The sequence below is a fragment of the Colletotrichum higginsianum genome, chromosome 2, assembly GCF_001672515.1.
Source record: "Colletotrichum higginsianum IMI 349063 chromosome 2, whole genome shotgun sequence".
NCBI classification, from domain to species: Eukaryota; Fungi; Ascomycota; class Sordariomycetes; order Glomerellales; family Glomerellaceae; genus Colletotrichum; species Colletotrichum higginsianum.
The window spans coordinates 226,869-251,267 of record NC_030955.1 but is presented as its reverse complement, the minus strand read 5'-3'; the positions used below and the strand labels follow the sequence as shown (position 1 = coordinate 251,267).

At 54.2% G+C, this 24,399-nt stretch overlaps 7 protein-coding genes across 7 annotated transcripts; 3 read left to right on the top strand and 4 right to left on the bottom strand.

Moving 5' to 3' along the window:
* Positions 1–330: 330 nt before the first annotated feature.
* CH63R_01850 (C6 finger domain protein) lies at positions 331–2,044 on the bottom strand (the record flags this gene model as incomplete). Its single annotated transcript, XM_018296825.1, has 3 exons — positions 331–1,018; positions 1,082–1,607; positions 1,666–2,044. The coding sequence occupies 3 exons, from the start codon at positions 2,042–2,044 to the stop codon at positions 331–333; spliced, it is 1,593 nt and encodes a 530-aa protein (XP_018161641.1).
* Positions 2,045–2,616: 572 nt separating this feature from the next.
* CH63R_01849 (Urea active transporter) lies at positions 2,617–5,227 on the top strand (the record flags this gene model as incomplete). The annotated part of the gene is made up of 10 exons (XM_018296824.1): positions 2,617–2,722; positions 2,787–2,850; positions 2,903–3,210; positions 3,280–3,379; positions 3,441–3,524; positions 3,578–3,815; positions 3,883–4,053; positions 4,124–4,442; positions 4,496–4,998; positions 5,084–5,227. 10 exons carry the CDS (start codon positions 2,617–2,619, stop codon positions 5,225–5,227), a joined length of 2,037 nt encoding a protein of 678 aa, XP_018161640.1.
* A 1,960-nt stretch (positions 5,228–7,187) lies between these two features.
* On the top strand, positions 7,188–8,701 carry CH63R_01848 (Transmembrane amino acid transporter; the record flags this gene model as incomplete). The annotated part of the gene is made up of 2 exons (XM_018296823.1): positions 7,188–8,588; positions 8,645–8,701. The coding sequence occupies 2 exons, from the start codon at positions 7,188–7,190 to the stop codon at positions 8,699–8,701; spliced, it is 1,458 nt and encodes a 485-aa protein (XP_018161639.1).
* Positions 8,702–9,371: 670 nt separating this feature from the next.
* On the top strand, positions 9,372–10,358 carry CH63R_01847 (Acyl-CoA thioesterase II; the record flags this gene model as incomplete). Its single annotated transcript, XM_018296822.1, has 1 exon — positions 9,372–10,358. One exon carries the CDS (start codon positions 9,372–9,374, stop codon positions 10,356–10,358), a length of 987 nt encoding a protein of 328 aa, XP_018161638.1.
* Positions 10,359–11,276: 918 nt separating this feature from the next.
* On the bottom strand, positions 11,277–13,156 carry CH63R_01846 (polysaccharide deacetylase; the record flags this gene model as incomplete). The annotated part of the gene is made up of 5 exons (XM_018296821.1): positions 11,277–12,189; positions 12,246–12,394; positions 12,447–12,542; positions 12,594–12,831; positions 12,891–13,156. The coding sequence occupies 5 exons, from the start codon at positions 13,154–13,156 to the stop codon at positions 11,277–11,279; spliced, it is 1,662 nt and encodes a 553-aa protein (XP_018161637.1).
* A 3,764-nt stretch (positions 13,157–16,920) lies between these two features.
* CH63R_01845 (uncharacterized protein) lies at positions 16,921–17,637 on the bottom strand (the record flags this gene model as incomplete). Its single annotated transcript, XM_018296820.1, has 1 exon — positions 16,921–17,637. The coding sequence occupies one exon, from the start codon at positions 17,635–17,637 to the stop codon at positions 16,921–16,923; it is 717 nt and encodes a 238-aa protein (XP_018161636.1).
* A 1,077-nt stretch (positions 17,638–18,714) lies between these two features.
* CH63R_01844 (Glycosyltransferase family 2) lies at positions 18,715–20,819 on the bottom strand (the record flags this gene model as incomplete). The annotated part of the gene is made up of 3 exons (XM_018296819.1): positions 18,715–18,939; positions 19,040–20,620; positions 20,670–20,819. 3 exons carry the CDS (start codon positions 20,817–20,819, stop codon positions 18,715–18,717), a joined length of 1,956 nt encoding a protein of 651 aa, XP_018161635.1.
* Positions 20,820–24,399: the final 3,580 nt, after the last annotated feature.

The window sequence follows — 24,399 nt, the reverse complement described above, 5'->3', positions numbered from 1 at the left end:
CAAAGGGAAGAGGAAGAGACTTATAACGTCTGATGTTGATGTTCAGGTATGGTTGCTGGCCTCAAACCGGCGGACACTCTGCTTCTTATCAGTCCTCGTTTCTGCAACGTAGGTTGCGGCGCATGGAGTCTGCACTCCAAGGGTGGCGCGTTCTCCAGTTTTTTTCTTCGGCGACAGATCGGCTGACCCGCTTCTTCCATCCGGGGTTAGGCGTCTTGCATCGCCCTTTCGTCGTGTCACGGCTTCTTGGCAACGAGCTTGTATCGTCAGGGACGGCCCTGGCTGTCATCCTCGAGACCCCAAGGCCTGTTTATAGGCACGGCTTCCCCGCTAGAGAAAGAGCCAACTGTCTTCCAACTCCCAGACGTACTCTAACCATGACTTCATCGGCGTGCCGTCGCGGACATCTCGCGCCCAAATCTTCTCCAGAATTTCGATTGCGTTTCTGACGTTATAACAGCAGGAGGAAACCCAGATATTCCTGAAAATCGCTCGGACCATATTCTTGAGTTCCGTAGGCTGTGCCTCTGCTCCGATAATAAACGCCGGCCATACCAGGCTTTTGACATGGAAATCCTCGGCTGGTATCGAGAGCATGTGGATTATGGCGGATCGGACTACCTCATCAAGGTAAAGCCTTGGCGTGATATTCTCACCAGGGATTGTCCCGATGATATGAAAGGCATATACTTCAACTGCCGACCTGTAAGCATGTGCGAGATGGGAGCGTGGCTCGTGGTAGTGTGAGTCTGAGAAGCACATAGCCCATGCTGTGGGCGAGAAGCTCCTCAAGCCGTTCTGTAACTCTTTGAGAACGGTCTGCCGTTCGAAGATTGTCAAAGTATCTGAACGCAACGAATTGACAGTCGATATCAAGTACAGCAGCTCTGCTGGGCAGCCAACCCATGTTTGGTTTTCGGATTGTCGCAAGGCTTTCATAAGGGAAGGGTCTAGCGAGGCGAGCTGCCGGGAAAAGGAACCGTTTGCCGGTGCTAACGTTGCGCCCAGAATTCCAAACCTGACACAACGATTAGCAGCCAGACGGTGAAACACGGAAGACGCATCGAGGTAACCATCTTACGTCGTGTAGGCTGTGTCGAAATACTCCAACCAGGCAGAAGACTTGCATCCCCTATTCTCGAGGCAACCTCTACGGTTCTTAAGAATCTCTCCAGCACCTCCCAGATGGTGCTCCCATCCTCGGCTACCAAATTCCACTACGTCCATGCAGACGAAGAGGACGATCGCTGCGACCACCGCATCGTTGTCTGTCACGTCTTGGCTGTCTATCTCAGACTTCAGGTGCTGCAAGGCTTTTTGCTTATGCGCTAAAGCCGTTCGCAGGGAAGGGGAGAAGTTTGGTTGGGTCAACTGCCAGTCGTGACCATGCGATGCATGCCACAGCGAAGTAGATTGGACAAGTCCAGGGTCGCCGGGGGGGACCTGTACTTGATTGATAACCAAACGGTGAGAGTAGTGGAATGCCGATATTGCAACCATTGCATGGAAGAGAGCTTGGCTTTTAGACATGAGTGGCATCAGAGCCAAAAATGGATTGCTGGATGTTTGGTAGTAGACCACGCATTCCTTGGACATTTCCAGATCAACTGGCACATCACCTCAAGTTAGCCAACTTGAATGAAAAGAGCTCGGGCTTTGCCTTACAGTAGCGTATGTAGTTCCTGCAATTGTGAGACAGGTCCTGCAGATCGGGGTCTATGAGTGACAATGATAGTTGAGCCGAGGAGAGGCATGCTTCAGACAATGCCTCCGCGGAGCGATTCACCACTATGGACTCTGGTCCAGCAAGACCCACTGATGCAAGCTTATCTGTTGCGTCGTCCGCACCGAACGTGATTCTCCCCATCATTTTACCTCTGCTAGCCACACTATTGGTCCAAACCAGCTTCTTCGGCCGATCATAACCCTGGCACCGGAGCTTCAGCGAGGAGCAGCGGAGACAAGTCGGGAGAAGCCTGTCACACTTGGCCCGCTTTTGGCGGCAAGTCCAGCACGAGTTGGAGGCGTGAGACGCGTCGGGCATGGCTCTTGGGACATTGTTGGTTGGTAGACACGGTGCTATGTGTTGTCCCGAGGTTGCGTGGAGGAAAGTGGCATAGCTGTGGGCTTGCAAGATGTCAAGCGGGGGGGCATTTCTTATCAGAACTTGGACCCGGCGGACCGGGAGGCCGGCAGATTGTATGATCGGCGCCAAACCGCATCAGGAAGCCAAGACGCGGCCCTGGTCCGGACCCCAGATTTTGTCTTTGGATTGGATCCCCAACGCCCAGGGTCCATCCTGTCTGGAGAAATGGCGGCAGCTTTGCGGACTCGACGACTTGTATGAGCCTGGTGCTCTGAGAGTACGGTTGTTCAACACTTATCCAGGCAGTATGGTCTCATCGTACTTGAATTTTACGTCTTTTGACCCTTGCTTGATTTCCATGACGCTATCGGGCTCTCAAATGAGCAAACAAACATGGCATTGGAGGTTGATTTCATGTATTAAAAGGTTGTCGATGAAAAGGTAGCTTAGGCCAACATAGAATGGAAATCGAATCTCGCCAATATTATTCTCTTAAATCTGAGATTCAACAAGCTTTCGACACAAACACCATGGTATCTTTTACGCGTTCAGACGAGACTTCTGTGGTGCCTGCTCCGCTTCCCCAGTCTGTCGGATATGGCGTCGTCGTCGCTCTTGGGCTCACATTTGCGTTTGGTGTGTTGCTTTGAACTAATACATTTGCATGCAACGGAGAGCTTACCAAGTCACATGAGCGAAGGCATGATGGGCGTCACGTCCGTTTTGAAGAGAACCCTCAACGAAGACAACTCAAAGGCCGAGACGTCAGTTGAACGATCAGCTGATCCCAGACTCAGCATACTGATTTTCTTGCAGGTTTATGGTGGCCGACCGAAGGGTCCGGACTGGCCTCGTTGCCTCCGCCGTTGTGTCGGTTCGTTTACCCGCTACTGTCTACTGCGTGAGATGTCTCGAGACTGATCAGCTTGCCCTCCAGTCATGGTTGTGGAGCACAGCATTGCTGAGCTGTGTGCTTGTGACTTACAGCTACGGTATTAGCGGTGCATTTTGGTACGGCGCAGGTTGCTCAACTGTTATTGTCTTTTTCGGCTACCTTGGAGTTGTTTGCAAGAGGCGCGTTCCAGAGGCACACACCATTCTAGAAGTCATCCGCATACGATATGGTGAGCAAAGTGATCTCCTCGGACCTCTTCACATACCCAGACTTGCTCTCTGACTACCTAGTATGGAAGGCAATGTTGCGCATCTGAGCTTCACTTTTCTTGCCGTGGTCAATAATCTCCTTAACACTATCAACATGATCTTGGGCGCATCGGCCGCCATCTCCTTCCTGTGAGTCTCATCTCGTTTCCTTGTTGACAATCTACGCATAGATTCTAACGCCAACAACTAGAACTGGGATACACATCATGGCTTCCACTTTCTTGTTGCCTCTCGGCGTTGTTCTCTACACACTTGTCGGGGGTATAAAGGCCACGTAGGTCTCTGCAGAATCGCGAAGAAGAGGCCGATACTCACAAGGCGCTTTAGGTTTCTCACAGACTACATACACACCTTCATCATTCTCATCTTGTGTTGCTGGCTCACACTCAAAGTCCTCATGTCCGAGAATGTAGGCTCGATTGGTGGACTCTACGATTTGGTCGTTGCCGCTGAAGAGCAGCATATGGTTGACGGCAACTACGAAGGCTCTCTTCTCACCATGACGTCGCAGCAGGGCATTTTCTTCGCCATCATTCTGGTCGTCTCTAATGTTGGAGCTGTCGTTGTGAGTTGAAATACCTGATATCAGATACAGTCTGTTACATGTAGAGTAGTGACGCTGGCGCTTCCAGATGGACACCGGTTATTTCCTGGAAGCATTCGCAGCGTCGCCCCATGCTGTTGTGCCTGGATACGTTATCGGAGGTATTTCGTACTTCGGTATACCATGGTGTCTCGGTACCATTGTTGGAATGGCGTCGCTGGGTCTTGAAGCCTTGCCTGTATTTCCAACGTACCCAAGAGTAAACAACATATCCTTTAATCCCCCTCCCCTCAAAAGGTGAAACTCCCGTATGCTAATATAGGATGTAGCCAATGACAAGTGCAGAAGTCACTAATGGGCTCGCCCTACCCTATGTTGCAGTTGCGGTTGCCGGCAAAGGAGGCGCTGTTGCCGTCTTGTTGATGACATTCATGGCCGTTACGTCTACTCTGTCAGCGCAGATCCTGGCTGTATCCTCAATCCTGACGTTTGACATTTATCGAGTATACTTCAACAAAAATGCCGGCAACAAAGAAGTAATCAAATGGGGGCATCTTGGCGTCGTCTCTTTTGGTGTCCTAGCCGCTGGTTTCACTTCAATGTTTCATTACATTGGGGTTGATATGGGGTGGACGCTGTATATGCTAGGTAAGAAAAGGAGTAAGGTCATGTGTCTTACACCGCTCACTCCAATCTCATAGGCGTCCTCACATGTCCCGGGGTCGTCCCACTCATCTTCACCATTACTTGGCGTAAGCAAAGCGGTCTTGCAGCTGTTGGCTCTGCCTTTCTCGGAATGGGTACCGGTCTCGGTATTTGGCTCGGCTCTGCCTATGTTTTCTCTGGGGAGGTAACTATATCCTCGACTGGAGAAACACTGCCTTGCATGTATGGCACTTTGGCTTCACTACTCAGTCCCTTGCTCTACAGTGTCATTCTCTCCTTTATCAGGTCGGATAAATACAACTGGAGCGACTTCAAGCAAGAGAAGCTTGCTATCGACGTAGACGAGACGGCCGACAATCAGGCCAGAGCAGAAAATGCAAAGTTCGCAACCGCGGCGGATGTCTCTGAGGTCCCCAAGGGCGACAAGGAACGCCGCTGGGCTCGACATGCCTTGTGGTGGGCGGTTGCAACTTTCCTTGGTCACTGGGTACTCTGGCCACTTCCCATGTATGCTGCTAAATACGTTTTCAGTAAAGAGGTATGTATTTGAGCATCACGCTCTCAAGCATTCCTTTTTACACATTCCAAAAATTGAAGAAAGTTCACTCACAAACATAAAACAGTTCTTCACAGCCTGGACAGTTATGTCATTACTGTGGCTGTGGTCGACCCTATTTGTGGTTGGTATCTACCCCATCTGGGATGGTCGGCGTCATATCAAAACAGTTCTGCACAGTCTTTCAGGTATTGTTCAGTTCAGATTCTAGCAGAATCCAGTAGCATAAGCGACTTTGATGACGCTTTAAGGGTCATCGTTGCTTCACTTCGTTGTTATGTTCATGTACTAATAACACTGTAGAAGGCAATATCAGTCTTCATAGTCGATTGTCCCTAACAAAGACATCCAGAGTTATAGACTCAGAAGAGCGTCGCCAAATACAGCCTCCGATACCGGAAGCAGGAAAAATTAAATTTGTAATTTGGTAACCTGTCAGTACAATTGATGCTTGAGAAGTGTTTTATCCACGCCAGATGAGAGCTGCGATTGTGCTTGTGACTGTGGTTGTCATGGCTGTGTCTCTTGCCAGTTTTACCCAAGGGTGGCATATAGCCAAAGTGAACAGAACGAGGAAAGACTGTAACAAGAGCATCTAATTGGGTGGAGGGAGTTCATAATTTCTACGGTTTAGAATCTTTCGGCTGGAAGTCCGTTTTGGGCCAAGTGATCTCGTCGGAATGGTGATGAGCGACGCCTGTAAAATTGGTAGTACAGAATCAAATCATGAGCCTTGCTTGTTGTGGACTGTGATTCAAACCACCCAAAGATCTCGACCGGAACAGATTGGGTGGTCACCCGACAGCCGCGGAGGCCGAGTCTGAAGCGGTCACCTGAGGGCCCGTGGAGACCGAGTCTGATGAACCAACATGAGGCCCATCAAATGCCGACGGGGTGTCCTGGCTCAAAGACCGCATCCCCTTCCTAATCCCGAGACGCAGGATGCGCAGGATAAAAGATCGGAGAAAAACCCAGGCGCCAAGTCTAAAAGCAGTTAAAGCCATGCAGCCGTTCAGCTGTGAGCTTTCGATGCCGACCACAATTGACCTTCTCAAAATAGGCGCAAGGGTTATTGAGACAAGCGCGCGTCCAGTCCTGCGAACCCCATCATTGCCCTGACAATCGGATCTGTTCGACACGAGTAACAAGAAAAAAACCCCATGCTCGACTCGTTATCTCTGTGGAGCGGCGAGCAGGTTCATCTAGTCAGTTGCCAGGCCGCAAAGACAGACAAACGAAGGCCGCCCTTCAACAGGACCAGTCCTTGAAAGGAAACGTACAACCCGGCAAGTCTGCCCAATGGAGACAGTTTCACGGACGTAATCCGGCTCCGCTTGGACCTCCGGACAGAATCCGTGGCAAAGGCACACGCAAGAAAAAAAAACCACTCGACGGCGTCCGAGTCGCCGCAGTGGCTAGCGGCGGTATTCGCTCGGCTTTGCAGCAGGAAAATTCTTTTGCAACTCATCTGGATCGTTCACGGGAGCCGCAACGGGCTCCATCTTTTACCTAAAAGCTCATCGCTTGTGTTTCCGAATCGAGAAAAGGCTCCATCAGGAACCGCCGTGCGGATCTCTTAGCGCGGCTCAACCATGCCATGCAAAGCTTCTTTTACGGCATCGAAACTCGATCAATACATCCTCAGTAATGTCGCCCATGTGTGTCATGACAGACCGGCCGAAGAACGCCCAGTAAGGGACCTCGCAATTCACAGACGACGGGGCCATTTGACAACAATGACACAAAACAATTAGATCTTATCAACCTTCAAAGATGCTTTCCCCGTGTTTTGCAGGCCCCTCCACGGATGTGTGTTATCTGTACCGCCCATGGGGGGGCGAGATCATTCTGTGGAGGAGGCCCGGCTTTCACCGGGCGAGCGACTGACGACAGCCTCTCGTCAAGGATGAATCCAGTCCGTCTACGACCATGTGGACCCTGAATCCATCTGACTCGCGCCTTGGTATCACCGTTTAAAAAGAAAGTAACGTCAGACGCGTCGTGTCTGGTTTTTTGCCCCCTCGAGTCTTCTTCGTTTCCTCGTTGGCTTCTCCCCCTCCTCCTCCTTCTCCTCGATCCTCTCTTCCCGGACCTCCGTTCCAAAACTCTCGTCCACCCATCCTAACCTCTACTTGGCCGCGGGTTGAAGCAAAACGAAAGCTCCTCCCACCATGACGGACCACATCTCCAACACTCCCAGCTTCGGCCGCAACAAGGGCTCCAAGGGCAAGGACGGCTCGGACGCCGAGAACAGCCAGCCCCCCAACCCTTGGCCGGTGAACGACAACACGATGCTCGGCGAGACGAGCGATGAGCTGAACGACGCCCGGCTGAAGCAGATCGCGGCGCAGGGCAGCGCTCACTTCCACCGTCTGGGATGGAAGCGCCTGGCGATCGTAACCATCGTCGAGGCCGTCGCCCTGGGTGCCCTCAGCTTGCCCTCGGCCTACCACACGCTCGGCATGTTCCCCGGTGTTTTTCTCACCATCACCATCGGCATGCTCTCCATCTTCACCAGTTACCTCGTTGGCCGCGTCAAGCTGGCCCACCCCCACGTCGCCAACTACGCCGAGGCTGGAAGGCTCCTGTTCGGCCGGTACGGACGCATCGGATACGAAATCTTCGGAGCTGCCCTCGTCCTCGAGCTCGTCATGGTTGTGGGATCGCACGCCCTCACCGGCAGCATTGCGCTGCTCGACATCAACGGCGGCCACGTCTGCTCCATCGTCTTCTCGGCGGTGTCGGCCATCATCCTCCTCATCCTCGCCATCCCGCCCTCGTTCACCGAGGTCGCCATCCTCGGTTACATCGACTTCGTCTCCATCGTTGCTGCTATTGGAATCACCATCATCGCCACTGGGATCCAGGCTAACAAGGGCCCCGGTGGTCTTTCGGGCGTCGAATGGTCTGCTTGGCCCAGGGAGGGGGTTTCCTTCTCTGAGGCCTTTGTTGCCGTTAGCAACATCATCTTCGCCTTCAGCTTTGCCATTGGTCAATTCTCCTTCATGGACGAAATGCATACGCCTACCGATTACATGAAGTCCATCTGGGCATCCGGCGTGATCCAGATCTCCATTTACACCATCACTGGCGCCCTCTGCTACGCTTTCATCGGTCCCTCGGTTCAGTCTCCGGCTCTTCTCTCTGCCGGACCGCTCATTTCGAAGATTGCCTTTGGAGTCGCCCTCCCTGTCATTTTCATCTCCGGTTCGATCAACTCAACTGTTGCCCTCCGTTACATCCACGGTCGCATGTACAAGAACTCGCATCTCAAGTACATCAACACTCCTATGGGCTGGGCCAGCTGGATCATCCTGGTGGTTATCTTCACTATCATCGCCTGGGTGATTGCCGAGGCCATTCCCATCTTCTCGGACCTGCTTTCGCTGGCTTCTGCTCTGTTCGTTTCCGGATTCTCGTTCTACATCCCTGGCATCATGTGGTTCGCGATCCTCTGCAAGGGCAAGTGGTTCGCCCGCGAGAACATCCTCATCAGCCTTGGAAGCATTCTGGCCTTCATCGTCGGTGTTGTGACTTTGGTTGCTGGCACTTACTCGACCATTGTCGACATCGTAAGTCGCTGCTCAAAAGATAACGTTGGCAACTTTCCCATACTAATCATTCGCAGATCAACGAGACAAACTCGGGCAGTGCTCACAAGCCATTCGCATGCCGATCGTCTTAGATTACAGGATACTATACACGTACATAATTACTAGTTTTAGCGAGTCCTTTGGAACTCGGTCATGAGATACCCACCAGTGGAAGAAGCAGTTGCTCACTCACAGATGATCGCGAGTTTCATCATTGGGGCCTGTTTTGGCAAGCCTCGCAACGTGACGACGTGGACTGAGAGCTGTGGTGAAATGTGATGCAAACCCGGGGATAACTTAGAACCCCAAGTTTTTCTTTCTTTTTCTTGCAACAAGATGTCATGAGACTATGAATGGAATCATTTGGGAAGGTTGCATCCAATCATCATCATCGTCTACGGATACATACGGGCGGTCACCGGGCGGCTTTTCCGATTGTATCCCCACTTATTGCCGAGGCTCCCCGGAGCATCACCTCCAGCCACCCGGATACATCGAAGCCAAGCCACACACGTGTCATCCTGTTCGTCGTCGCATCCCTCCAAATCCAACCTCGGCTGACAGCGGCAACCCCCCGCTGCGAACTATTGGATGCGGCGCGGCGTCGACGTGACCATCTGCGACTCGGCATGTCAGCATCGCAGAACGATTACTGATCACAACATCTTTAAATTAAAAAGCAACAGTGTAGGATCGTCCTAACTTTCAGTGCACAGAGCTGGCCGGGCCATCCCGACACGTCGACCGAAAGCATCACTAAACATGTCTGACTCCGCCATGGCCAACACCCTACAGGAGCAGGTCGCGGTGGACGACCTGGGTTCGGACCAGTTCATCAGCCGCGTCAACCCCGCCCGCATGGGGAACGCGGCGAACATCGCCTACGGAGGCTGCGCCATCGGCATCGGCCTCCAGGCGGCATGTAGCACCGTACCGCCAAAGTACCTCCTCTACTCGACCACGGGCAACTATCTCGGCCCGGCCCTGACTGACCGAAAACTGAAGTGCTCCGTGCGCAGAGTACGCGACACAAGGACCTTCGCCACTAGGATCGTCGAGATCAGCCAGGATCTGGACGACGGCAAGTCGAGGTTGTGCATGGTCATGCTCGCCGACTTCCAAGTGAAAGAGGAGACTTCTCTTTTGGTATATTCGGCACCACCATCCATGAATTACTCTTCACCTGAGCAGTGCTTCACGGTCGAGGAAGGGATAAAGGACAAGGTGCGAAGGGGGATCGTGACAGAGAAGGAGGCCAGGTTATTCATGGCTTCCTTCGGCTTCAACAACCGCTTTTTCGAGACCCGAGGCGTACCTGAGACCGTTGGCCCGAACAATCTGTTCGGCATGGCGAAGACGGCCAAGACGCCCCAGCACGATCTGGACCTTACTTCGAAGACGTCCGCCGACTGGTTCCGATGCCGGCACTCCCTTGAGCGCCTCCAGGACCAGTTCGCTGGACTCGGGTTCATACTGGACGGAGCTCTGGCCTTCATACCCCTGACGCACACCAACAGGTACCTCGACGACGCCGGTCCCTGTTCCTCGCTCGACTTCGCCGTGAGGTTCTTCACCGGGGAGCTCGACATGAGCAAGTGGTACCTCAAAGAGTTGAAGACCATCGCAGGCAATGACGGACGGACCTACACCGAGGCCCGCCTCTGGGATCAAGATGGGAACATGGTGGCGACCATGACCCAGCAGTCCATCATGCGGCCTCCGAAGAGTGCTGCCCGAGCGTCCCTTTAGTGCTTTTACACATTTTTGGAGCGCGGAGTTGACAAGGTCGTTTCTGGTTGCATGCGTCGTAAACTTTGGTATTTGAAGCACCTGGGATGGCTTTATGTGAACATCGTTTCTAGACACCAACAATGCTACAGACAGAGTTATTTCGCATGTATTGCATACCACTAAGAACTAGTTGTGCCAATTTTTAGCTGCCCATGAACTTGGGCTGTTCTAAGATAACTTCAAGGGGAGAGCTGACTAACTAAAGTAGTCGAGTAACTTTCATTGAAGTGAGAACTGTCCACATTGTTTCAATTTGCATGGTCAATTAGGCCTGCTTCTTCGCAGCGTCGGAGGAATTATTCCAGCTTCCGGATGCGTCGGAGGGTTGCGTCCGGGACGGCCCCATATCGGTCGAATTCCACCGAGCCGCTACCTTGCGGGCGTTCAAAGTTGCGGCATCTGTCCCGAACTGCTGTAGTCTTTCGACCAGCGAAGAAGAAGAATTAAAGCCACGGTAAACATGCTTTGTTGCTACCAGACCCTGATTACTCAGCCGGCAACATTTCGGATGTCGGTAAGCCTTACTGCAATCATCAGTCACCGTGGATGGATCTTAACAGCTTGCGTGGAGAATTGAAATCAATGAATATATTGGCATCTTGACCGTTCCCAGTCTGATCTGAACATCAAATCATGTATGTCCATGAATGCTTTTCATGTCGTCGACCCTTGCACTTGATGCCCCTTTCCACCCTACTCCGCTTGACCTTGACGCCGATAAACATACCCCAAAGACTTCTCGGGTGAACTCTTCACTCACCTATTAACACATTACACACTAAATATTCATCCACACATCGAGATGATGGGACACAAGAAAATGAGAAATGAAGCCATGGACAGAAATCGTGAGATATAGACAGATCTCTTGAGACCTTATTTGGACGCGCTGCAGGTACCGAAACCAGCCTGGCATCCTGCGCCGCAATGATCCGCGGTGGCGCCGCACCAGCCGTACTTGGAGCAGCACGTCGCGCCGGGCTCTTTGATGCACGTAGTACCTCCTTGCGTAGTACCGCAGCGGCCATTGGTGCTCAAGGGCGGAGACACCGGCGTGCCGGAAGCCCCTGCCGAGGTGCTTGTGCGGGAGGAGGAGGGGACTGGTGCCTGGGTAGAAGACGACGCAGACGGCGCGCGGGACGTCGACGCAGAGCTGGCACGGACGCTCGAGGTCGAGGCCTTGGCCGACGAGATCTGGCAGTTTCCGTAGAGGGGCTGGCAGGCAGCGCCGCAGTGGTCAGCAGTGTTTCCGCACCAGCCGGCGGCAGAGCAGCAGGTCGCGCCGGGCTCGTTGATGCAGGTTGTGTCGGCGAACTTGGGTCCGCAGCGACCGTCCTTGGAAGGAGTGAGGCTGCCCGTAGGAGTGGACAAGGCGGATGTGGTAGAGGTGGAGGGGGTGGTGGTGGTGGTGGTGCCGGCGGCGAGGGTGGAGGCACGGGTACTGCTAGCAGGCGGTGCGTTACCGACGGAGCGATACCAGTTCTCCTTGGGGTCGTTGAGGCAGTCACCGACGGTGACGGACCGGAAACCGTTGCGGAAGAGGGATTCAAGCATGTGGTCGGTCAGGTTGTAGACGGTCTGGTAGACAGGGTCATGCTCGATGTGTAGCCACTTGTTGTTGGCGGGTGACTTGCCCTCAACCTTGCTGTCCCAGATGTCCTTGGAGCTCTCGATCAAGTTGGCGCTGTCATGCAAGTAGCCCTCAGTGTCGAGGTTGAAGTAGGTGATGTGGTACCCAAGGTCGTTCAAATAACCTTCACAGGTGGCATCGCAGGCCGAGTAAGGAGGTCTGAGGTACGTTAGGGATGGTGAACATAACTTTTTTTGAAGATTGATGCAGCATACCTCATGTAAGTCGGGAAGTAACCCAGAAGGTCGGCAAAAGCAATCTCATTGTAGATCATCTGGTTGCGGAACTTATCGGCGCTCACAGTGGTGAGTCTCTGGTGCGACCAGGTGTGGCTGGCGATCTGATGGCCTTCGGCAACCATGCGCTAGTAGCACAGCGTTAACCGACGTTCAGACGGAAAGAGATAGAAGACAAACCTTGATGAGAGCAGGCCACTTGGTGGCCGGGTCATTGATCTTGCCCTTGCCCAGGTTGTTACCCGTGATGTAGAAGGTGGCCTTGGCATTGTATACCTGCATGTGTGTCAGTGGCGCGTCGACCGTCGTCACGGGTTCAAAACATACCTTGAGCTTGTTCAAGAGATCTTCGGTGTAGATGTACGGGCCATCATCGAAAGTGAGAGCGATATCACCGTACCGTTCACAGTGGTAGATGGCCTTGCCATACGGAACGGCGCCTATCTTGGGACGAGCAATATTCGCCGTATCCGGTCCGTCGGGACGGATGTTGGCATCACACGCGGGACCATACTCGATCATGCACGATGGCGCTGAACAGTAGAGGTACCCTTGCCCACACCAACTGTCGCAATGTCAGTGTCTCGGAATCTTGGGATGTTCAAGGCCAAAAGAGCAACGTACCCTGCGCTGGAACAGCAGTATCCGGAATCGCAGACCTGATTGTTGAAGTTGGGACCGCAACGGCCCACAGACTGGCGCTTCTCGAGCTCCGAAGCCTCACGGACGGGCTCGACGTGTGCAGCGCGACGCTGAATCTGGCGGCGGGCCGAGGTGAAGTCTTGCATTGCACCTCTGCCTGCCATTATGTTGGGCAGTGGCAGTCCATCGCCACCGTGGGCTGCAGCCAGGCCACAGCTTGCGGCAAAAACGAGAGTGGTAAAAAGCATGATGATGAAAGGGGGAGACCTGGTGACCAACGTATATACGACGACGACGACGACGACGACGACGACGACGATGTGTGTTGAGGCAAAAGGGTTAAGCGAGTGGAATATGGCAGGGCAAAGTTCAGTGAAGAAGAAGCCGAGCCAAATTGGGACAATAGACACGAAAGCAGTAGAGAATGAACCTAGCAAACACTGCTCTTGATGACTTGCTCACACCGTGATCCTGGAGAATTACAAGGCAAGCTAGATCATTGGGGACCGGACATTCTGTGTTATATAACATGCAGAGATAGCTCGGCGGGCAAGTGAGACGAGCTAGTGACAAGGCAGCTGAGATATAGACTAAATACGACCCTGGCCAGGCATGAGCGTTCGGCTGCATGTTGGGCCAGTAGCTTACCTCCTCCAGCTCGGAGAGAGGGAGAGGAAAAGGAAGAGAGGCTCTAGGGAAGTGTGTAGGGCAGATCAGATCAGGCAGGCAGAGAAAAACAGCGCCAAACTCGCAAGGTTATGCCACACGCCAGGGTGGCTTGATGGCGGCAGCCCATCTGGTCGGGCCCCCTCTGTCGGTACGCGGCTATATTAGTCTCCTCTTTTCTTGGGCTTCCTAATACGAGCTGGAGTGGGAGTGTTTGTGTGCAGCAGGTGTGAGGGAAAAGCAACGGGGATACGACATCAAAACAAACCATGGGGAAGGTTAGCGCACGGCTGAACCACATACCGAACGATGGAAACCTGACGCCGACGGTGGTGGGCGATGGATCCTCGGTGGGTGGATGCTGCGGGAGTTTTTTCTGGACGCCACTTGAGCCAGTGAAAAATCAACCTCGCATCTTGGTAGCTCGAAGTGCGTCTCGCAAGTGGTCCACGAAGACCTGCTGCCTTGGCGGCACCGGAGTCATCTGGCCTGGACGGCTGTGTCGATCAACAGCGGCGCTGACAATATTGGTCACACACATGATTCTATAAAGTCCGGCTGAGAAAATGCTGCACAACGGATGTCAGCCAGGATCGACTTCAAGCTCGGGGGCGGAACGTGAAGCATGAAGCAGAACTTTTTGGAAGAAACAATCGATAATATGAGAGAACGAGGACGAGTTACTTCTGCCTCGTACTGCATTGTGCCTTGCCTTGCCTTGCAGATCGGTCACGCAACAGCGTTGTGGATGGCAGCATGATCAATATGAGTGGGTTTGGTTCATTTGCTGGGGCCGCCGGGGCTGTCCCCCAAGCAACTGGCCAACATCTACGCATGGAAGCATTGATCCATTGCCGAAGACGGAGTGCGCCGCCGTCACGACCTACAGGTCTTTCGTGAATGTTGAATACAAGGTTTTTCTGGAGCTCATCCAACTTTTTTTCATGCAGGTAAGATGGAAGGATGGTCAGTGGATGATGAGACGCAGTCATTATTTCTACAGTTGGTTAGTATCCGCGGTGTAGCGTGCAATGACGAGGGGAGAAGAACAAGACGCGACGAGAGGGAGTAAGTGGACGAGTGAGTGAGTGGATAGAGATGAGGATGTGGATGAGTGTGAGCGCGGTAACTTCGTACAGTCAGCCGGGGGCGGAAGGCGGGGCAACAGGGGGAATATGGGGCACAACCGAGGCGGCGGATCCACCCCGTACGCGGTAGCATGGTATAAGAAGGTGAATAAACCGGAATACTCCTATGCAATAATCAGCGACACACCCCAGAGCCCCTTTATGAACAAGAAACCCGATAATTGTCACCAGCGGTGAGTCGAGGCCTATCGGGGGACAAGCAGGGTGAAACCACTAAGCTTCGAAGCACTGGCTCCAGCTTCTGCCACGTTCCGCGGCCGCCCCCTGACCTGCCGTATTTATTGGCTTGGCAGTCCATCAGTGCGCGCCTAAGTGCTGATTTATGAGTGAGCCCAGCCTTGGAACGAAGGAACGTGGGTGCTATAGGTACTGTATCCGTCCTGTTGCAGTGCGGATCCTCCAGGGCGCTTCCTCTGCCGGGCACTGGCTGATGACAGCAACCAAGGGTCTGGTGAGGTCACCTTCTGGGGTTTTCACAGTCATTCTCGTTGGGGCAACCATCGTCTCTCCGTTTCACGAGGTTATCGCCATGACCCATGGCCTTCACGACTATGACCTTCTGTGTGAGTACGCTCTGCCGACCTGGTTTGCCCATCTACCGATACGACGCTCACGGTGGGAGTCATGGCAGTTCGTGAATCGTGATGGCTGGCGGACATCCTCCTGGTGCGATGCCTCCGTCGCTCCAAACCTCGAGTGAAGGCTCCCCTTTTGCAAGTGGCTGCTCCAGTTTCGTGCAGACACGGGTTCGCCCAGACTTTTGAGACATCCAACCACGTTCTCGTTACCCGGCACATCAATCAGACCATCGGGCGCCGCGACATGGATTTAGGGGCGAGGCGCGGGAGGAGGGAAAGCGGGGAGGAAAGCCTGACATTTCATCAGTTTTCTTGCATTTGAAATTCGTAAACCGATATCATGATGCCGCGGGTCACAGCAGCGACAATAAGATCAGCTCCGGGCTGAGTACCCGCCCGACGGAGTGCTGGCTAGGGCTGACGCCTCCCTCCCTTGCCTGTAGCAGGCGCACGGTGTTGTTCGCTCTCACACCACCGTGACGCATGGCTTATGCTGCATCGCGGCGCAGCTGAAGCGCTTTGCAGCTCACCAGCCGTCGGTTGGCCTTTCACAGAAGGTTACACATGACAGCCGAGGAGAAAGAAAAGGAAAGGGAAAATAAAATAAAAATACCATCCTAGAGAAAAAATTTCTTCCTTCAGCTCCACCGCCGGACAGATATCCTTCGTTCGATATGAGACTGATGCCAAGAAGCCGGCCGGCATGATGGCTATGATGATGGCGGTATTCATTTTGTCAGTACTGAGTGCCCCTGGTCCCGTATTCACAGCCCACAACCCCCCCCCCCCCCATGCCGTCGTTGTTGTGACACACTCAAACAAGCTTCCCAAGGCACGCCCACTGCCTTGTCAAGGAACCGAGCAGCCTGTGAGACCTCGTACCGGTAATTGTGGCTCGAATACGGCGACGGGTTTAGATGAGATGAGGGGTGAAACGGGCAGGTCTCAGGGCTTCGAGCCGGAGCGGGATGTTTCTGTCTATGTGTATTTGTCTTACCTGAGTTTTGTCATTCTCTGAGGGTGGAGGGGGGGGGGGAATATCTGGGGACAAACGCAATTTCGTTTCCCTTCAAGTTGGGAATACCCCATCAAATCTTCTCATGGTGAGAAATAGCACCGGGCGAGAACGTCAGGCAAGGGGGTGAGAGATTGGGATTGCCTGCCCGGTCAGTCAGTACACGCACATACGTGCGTATGTTGGTAGGATGGTGTTCGTTCGAGACCTCGTCCTGTCCCCTCCATCTCCACCAAAGCCCACTGTCCTGCACTCTGTTGAATGGGGTCTTTTTTGTGGATGATATTAGGACTCGCGAGAGATCGACGGGAGACGAGGGGAGGTCCGCCCCGGAACGCTTCCCCAGGTGGACCTCCAACATTCCTCCAGACTGAAATTTGTGGTCTGATGTTCCGCTGCTCCACTTGTCGTCGGTGTGGTTGAATTTTGCGATTGAACCGAAGCCTTTGTCCAAGATTGATCCCCGAACCGTTACGTGCCAGGTGGCGGTCGTGATCCACAGCTCGTTTTTCTCGACTCAGATCTGTGATCCTTTCCCACGCGACGGAAAAGATCAGTGCTGACTCAGGGCCCCCCGGTGTCTGTCTCTGAAGAGGGAGGCTGAATCAAAGCGGGAGAAGGTGAGTGGATGGGGCGGAATCGGTCATTTGAATCGGGCCAAGAAGCCCCCCGAAACATATCATCTGAGCCAAGAACGGGCCGCGCTGCTCGGCATACCCAGAAGATCGTGGACGGAGAGGTTCGGGTACATATTCTAGCCTTTGGCGCGCCAGCCAAGCCAGAGCGGTGGAAATGAGGTTATTCGCAGATGGCCCCACCCACTGGCTTCCCATGGCACACACACCCCCCGTCCTTCTCTCCCATCTCTTGACGGCGCGGCGGCGCGTCACGCTATCTTGCTTAGGGCCTCGAGCGGCTCGGAGACGGGACGGCTTGGCACCGTCGGCGCCCTTACCCACGTCCACAATCACGGACGTCGTGAGGCGCGGCACGACGACGGGCGGGGAGATGCAACAAGCGGGTGTGGTCTTCAGTGGCAACGGGAGACATGAAGCGCCCCCCGCCCGTCCCGTGCACGTCGTTCTTGGACTCTCCCTGACCCGGACGGAGCCCTTGAGATGGATTAAGCGACGAGATCCTGGGCTAAGCTGGTTCGTCCCAAAGGAGCGGGTTGGTCGAAGCGCAGCACGGACGGGACACACGTTCTCGTTGTTACCAAGGTAAACAGCGGAACGACGACGGATTTCTTCTTCACATCGCGCAGCGGGTGCGAAGTGGGTATACCGCCTCTCAGCATTGCGACCAAATGAGAATAGAATCATGGATTCATTCGCGTGTGACGGGAGTGATGAAAATCGATGGACGGGCTTCAGCTGCCACCTTGCGACGCCATCATTACCGTTTCTGGTGTCTCCAATAGACGTTCCCGGCCGCCTGCCATGTGTTCAATGGCCTCTGACTCCAAGGTGTGGTGTGGCGTCCGCACACATTGCGCCTCTTGCGTGCCTGTTGTGAGAGTCACTACGCCACGCATGTCGTTCTTCTTCTCATTGAGCGAAGGTTGCACCATATGCGACTGATGCCACGTAAAACGACGAAATCATCAAATACATCCAGCATAGATCAACAAAGATGGGCCGTGGTTGAGTTGAGTCTCGTGTCATGTTCATGAGTTCCATTCGGTGTATGGTAATGCCTCGGGAAAGTGGTATGTATGTATCGTGAGTCATTCCACGGGGCCGCCAGGCCCATAACATTACATTAAAATAAGAGAAAAAGAAACTTCAAGAGGATAACCGGGCACGACCTCAACGTGCAATGGGATGTAAGTGAAAATGTGAAGAATCGAAAAGCGTGAAGAGAATCGAAAAGTTCCCAGGACCCGGGCCAGCGCTCGGCTCCTCGTCGCCATCCGTTTCGTTCCCCAGTACCGTCTGTACAAGAAGCCCCGGTATGTACGATTTTCCCAGCCCCGACTCTCTCCCTCTCTCTCTGGATATGTGAAATGGGCGGTCGAAGCCTGTTGGTGTGATGTGTGCAAAGACGAATGAATGCTTCCCGATCCTGGTCGAGGCAGCCCCAGTATACGTGTTTCCTGAACGGCGGCATGTTCTGTAGACATGATGGTGTCATGTCAACTTCTTTTTGTTTCGGTCCCCGTCCAATAATGGCCCATGTCTCCCACACCCTCATCATTCCATTCGTCTGGTTGACGAGTCTAGTGTTCCCATATTTTCCAGCCTCAACCAGATAAAAAAACGCCACTTGAATGACAGAACAATTAAAAAAAAAAACCCCCCCCGGCGGAACGACAGTCAGCTGAGCAGCCGAGTTCTGTCTTGGTGTGAGATCTGGGGCGACGTCCCCCGCACATCCACAAGGTGCGGTGGTGGGCTTTTTCAAAGAGTGCCACGTCCGCCCTCGGCGTCGACCTTCTCGTCGTCTCCCTTGACGACCTCGCGGGTCTTGCCCCACTTGAAATCGTCAGAGTACACGAGCGAGTATCCGAGAATGATCATGTTGAGGAACGGCGACGTGCAGAGGTGGAAGAAGTAGCCCACGAAGTATTGCATGCGCTCGAGCATGTTTCTCGGCAGCCAGAAACCGATGCAGAAGGAGTAGATCTGCGACACAATCCAGTCAGAAACCGTTGTCTCAATTTGTGGGGGATACCCTTGGCCTCGAGGCAAGGGAGAAAGTTTCACTGAAAAAGGAACAACTTACGTATCTGAACAGGAGAAGAGCGAACAGCGACATGAAAACCGGATCTCGGACAAGCTCGTCGCCGCGGCGAATGAGAATGATGATCAAAGCAATGACGGCGGCCATGATGAAGGGAGTGATGAACCAGGTCATGACAGCGATGATGGACTGGAGACGCTCGATGGGGATGATGCCGGGGCGGAAGATCATGACGAACTCGTTGGAAATGGAGCCGAGGGCCCAACGCTTGCGCTGCGACAGGAAAACCTTCCAGTCCTGGGGCACGATGGTGAAAGCCTTGGCGCGGAGGGCCTGGGCGGTCTGGCGCTGAGGGAAGAGCGAGAAGATGATGCTGGCGTGGATCGAGTCTTCGGAGTAGTTGCCCATGATGTGCTGCGTCATGAGGTCGTTGGGCTTGGGGCAGTATCCGAACCGCTGGCGGAGGACTTCGTCGCCAAAGGTAGCCTCGTCGATCTTGATCAGCTGACAACATCCAGGGAGACAGTTGACCTTTCCGGTGATGCGGGACTGGAACATGCGACGGAGGCCCTGGGTCTGCGAGTACTCGACCGACTGGTACAGCGACCAGAGACCCCAGTTCCTGCCGTCGTAGTCGACGCAGACGTGGCCGCAGACGCCGACGAGCTTGGGGTTCTTGCGGATCTCCCTCAACATCTCCCAGATGCAGTACTCGTCAAACACAGTATCGGCGTCCATTCCCACCAGGTACTCGGCGTTATCGATACCCTGGGAGACGAAGGCGTTGCCCAGGTGCTCGAACAGCTCGTTGCTGAACATGGTCATGACGTTGATGGAGCGCTTGTGGAAGTGGTAGAGGAACGACCGAGCAAAGCACAAGCTGTCACGCTTGCCCTGGTTGTAACGCTTGCCGACGAAGACGTACGGGATGCCCTTGTAGTAACCGGTCTGGATCTTGGTCGGCATGAAGAGGCCGTCGCGGGCGCGGTAGCCGTTCTCGAAGAAGCGCGTCGGGCCAGGCTCGAGGATGTCCTGGAGGAGATACTCCTGGGTGGTCTTGGCCATACCAGCGCCCTTGACGTTACCATCGACGACGATGAAGATCATGCGCGGGTGGTCGTCGATGTTCTTCTGCACGACGAGAGAGTCCAAGGACCTGGTAAGCTCCTCCAGGGTCTCGTTGTAGCAGGGCAGAAGCATGACCATTCTCTCGGGGGTTTCCGGCACCTTCTCCTTGCGGCGGAAGCAGAAGAAGATGGTTTTGAAGATAAAGTGACCAAGGATGAAGACGATCATGATGAACTGAAGCACCGTGTTGGAGCTGAGAAGAACCATGAAAAAGTAGTGGGCGACGTGGTACGTGAACGACACGTAGATGAGCGCCGCATTGATACAGAGCAAGCCGATGAGCAGACACCACTTCTGGAACCTCAACAGGGACTTGGACACCATCTTCAGCTCCGAGTCAGAGTCCCATCTGAGTTTTGCCTCCTCCTGCATAACAGACGACTGGAAGGAGGCGGCGGACTCGCCTCCGCGAGATTGCCATGATCGATGGCCGACGGAACCGGGTGTACGGACGCCAAAGGGTAAGTCTTCCGTGGTGAAACCAACAACAGACTGCTGGGTCAGTACATTGACAGGCCAAGCAGAGGAGACAAGATCGACTTACCGAGCCCTGCGACTGGATTCGGGATCCAAAGGGCCGCGGAATAGACAGACTACGCTGGCTGCGAGCTGGTGTAGTTACTCCAGAGAGGGGAGACAGAGGAGGGCGGCTGATCTCCCCAATGGGTGGAGGGGGTGCAGGCGGGTGACGCATGTCGATGTCGTTCGAGTACACGATGGTAGTGAAGGGTGAACAGTATTCAACCAAAAGAGCTCGACAACGACAAGAAGAGTATCGGGAACACGCAACGCAGATAGAGAGGGAGTATGTGCGTGAGAGAGACTATGGACGAAGGCGGGGGGAGGGCAAGATGGGGATGTCAGGGATCTAAGCAAGATCCTGGGAGTCGGGCCAACAACAAAACGAATGTGATGAGCGCCGGAGGCAACAGAGCAAAGTTCCTAGCGGAGAAGAGGAGGAAAGTGAAAAGTGAGAAGTGGAGGACGAATCTTTATTCCTGTGGGAAAGGATGGTAAGAAGAAAAAGAGGGCCCGGCATGGGTAGAAGAAGGCAACATCAGCACACAGCGGACCCAGGCTGGACTTTGGAGCTAGGCTCACGAAGAGGATGGCCCGACCAGCAGTCTGGTTCGGAATCAAAGCCCTTCTCTGGCTAAGGTAGAGTCGAGCGGTGCCGGTGGTGGGCAGCTCGGCCGGGGGGGTGTGGTGGGCATGGACCGCCAGAATTCGCCGCTATCAACCGACAGGACTTGCTTTCTGACGGGAACGACATACGGTGATGTCTCGCAAGTACAGACTATCGCCTCGGTGCAGTTGTGAGCTGAGTGGACAACGGAAAGGTTTGGGCATGGCGACAATGACATGACATCTAGCGTCAGCTGGGCAAGCAGCATGAGGCAAGCCGGGGCGAAGTCGACTCCCGCCCACTCAAACGGCCACGAGGTACATCGAACGCCATCCGGCGCCATCTCATGGCAATATGAGAATGTGTAACAAGCAGGGGGGAGGGAATTAGGGCCGGCAAGCGGAGCAAGCTGAAGTTGTTCCCGTTGCCTCCAAACATGCGTGTGGTTGGTAGTGGAGATGAGACAGGCAGCCCATGTTCGAATGAGAAAGAGAAAGAAAGAAAAACCATGGCTTCAGCAACACACAGCGGCGGCTGCAGGTGGATGGATGGATGGATGGATGGATGAATAGCAGCACCCACGGTTGAAGGGCCGTTCACACGCCCCTTTGTTGACGCCGGTCGCTTGGCACATGGTTGTCCAGTACTCGGCGTCTGTGTATTGCTGTTGCCGCTGCTGGCTGTCGTCCGGCAGATTCGCTTGAACCCGAGGAGCGCCATGATCGCCATAGGCTGACGGTTTACAACCAAGTAAGTAGACCAGCAAGGTATTCATCAAGCGAAGCAAGGGTATGGGCGGTACGAAGTCGCTCATGGAACGGCCTTCATGTCTCGAAAAGGCACGGCTACGTCCGGGGTGTGATGTGGCGTCAAACGACGACTTGGAGCCGTGTGGCATGGAAACGGAAGAAAACAGCAACACATTCGGGAACAAAAAGAAACATACACAACAAAAAAAAAAACCCGCACGCACGAATGAAGAGGCGTCCCAAACTGGCGCAGCAGGAGACGCTCACGCACGGTCGGTGCTACACCCCAAGGCGGGAGCCGCTCGCTAAGCAAGACAAGGGGAACGGCGTCGACTTTGGTCGACCAGGGTTGGGCCTCGATATTGGGTGATCCGGTCCATCTGCTTAGCGCAGTGATGCCCCGCTAACCCCTGTACAATGAACACGTCAGTTTCAACTTCAGGACACCGCTGCTTGAGAGTACGAGTTGCATCGTGCAGCCGTGAAAGGTATTTTTGGGCGTGGGTTAACAGCCGGGAGGAGGGGTGGGGGGAGGGGAAGGGTTAGAGGGAGGGGCACACAAAGGTATCCAGGCAGGACTCTTCCGGTAGTTTTCGCGGCTGATCTTCGCTTCAATGGTCTGGTCCGGAGAGGCGGGAGGAGGGGGAAGAGAAAAAAGGCTGGGAAGAAGAGCCGCAGATGCAGCGTGTTGGCTGGGAGCCTGGGTTAGACCTGGGCTTTTGCTCGCCTTGCCGGGATTGCGTCTCGATTCAGACAGACGACACATCAACCTCTTTTCTCTGTCTGCAGAAGCAAGCTATGTGGAAGGATCCGAGAGGCAAAAAGACCACCATCTCAAGGTTGTTGCTGCAGCAGCTTAGCAGACAGCTGTGAATCGAATCAAGTCACAGCAACCCCGGCTTGCCAAGCCCGTGTTTATGGATTCGCCGGCTCCACGAATTGTTGCACAGTACCTGTAGGTGCGAGCATCAGAGAGTTTTTGCGTAGTCTGTACACTGCATGCATGCCTGCTCCATGCAGATGGAGACATCTCATTCTCCACACGCAAGTAAGCTTGATTTCTGGGCACCCAGCCGGTGAGCTTCGACAAGGCCAGGGGAGGGGAGGGAGAGCTGGAGCCGCGGTGTTGTTGCCGTCGGTCAGGCACACACACACACACGGTTGTGCGTTTTTGCGCGAGGCACCATCTGTTCCCCGTCCACGGACGCGGACGCGGACGCTGACCGACAGCTTCCGGATGAACAAAGCAGCCTAATGGGAAGAAGCCAATGCAGCCGCACCTACGGTTCATGCTGCAACCTGTCCGTAAGAAACTTCGGACGACTGGAAGGATGGGATGATGGTTGGCATTGACTCAGCTCGAACGACACCTGGACTTGACTCGACTCGTCTCGCCTCGACTTGTCACGGGCGCTTACATCGTCGGATCTACATCCAATATCGGCCCCTTTAACGGTTTGTCTGAGAGGGTGGCACGGCCTCAAGCAGCCGAGACCAGGACAAAAAGTATGTCAGGACCCAAGCGGTTGAGGGTCAAACCCGGCCAAGAGGACCCTTCTTTTCATTCTTGTCCTCATCCGCCTGTTGTCCTGTCTGCATTGGGTAATTACAGCTGACAACGCTTTCTTCTCTGCTTTATGAGAGACCCCTACGCAGACAAAACCAGGGCTTCGGCTTTCGAATCTGCTGCTGCCAGCCGGCTAGGCAAACGTTTGGCGGTAGACCCGGAAAGGTTGAGAGTCGTATTTCGCGGTACGTACGTACGTGCGCGCGCGTGTGTGTGGTGTTGTGGTAGTGGTCAGGTGTTTTGGGTGGGGAGTCGTAGAAGAAGAAAGTCGTGCCGCTGATGCACCATCACACCATCGATGGAAGCGCCATGCTTCAAAGTTGACCCCCCTGCCCCCCCGGTCCAACCACCAGTGCCAACTTCAAGCCCCGAGTGTAACTGTATGATGGATGAGGCGGACCGCGAGAGAGAGAGGGCTGGGCGGGTAGAAGTGAGGAATCGGCTTGCATGTCGTTGCGATGATGAGAGTAATCCGAGTTGTGAGCAAGTGCAGTTGCTAGCGGTAGAGGAGAAAAGAGGTACGAAATGGAAACTGGGAGGGGGGTGTAGAGTTGATGGTGCGAGAGTGACTTTGGTTTGGTGTTGGTGGTAAAAACGGGAAACCGCGGGAAAGGACGCACACGCCCCCTCCTTAAGCCGAAGCATCCACCGGCAAGGAAATATGCACATATTCATTTATCCAAACCCCCGGTAGTGCATCGGGCGAAGTGACCGGGGCCTTCACAACAACTCGGCGGCGGAAGCGGCCCCACTCCCCACCTTCAGGGCGCCGAAGTTAGACTGTTTCTGCGCTAGACACGCGGCATCCTAGTTCCTGCATTAGCTAGGGTCA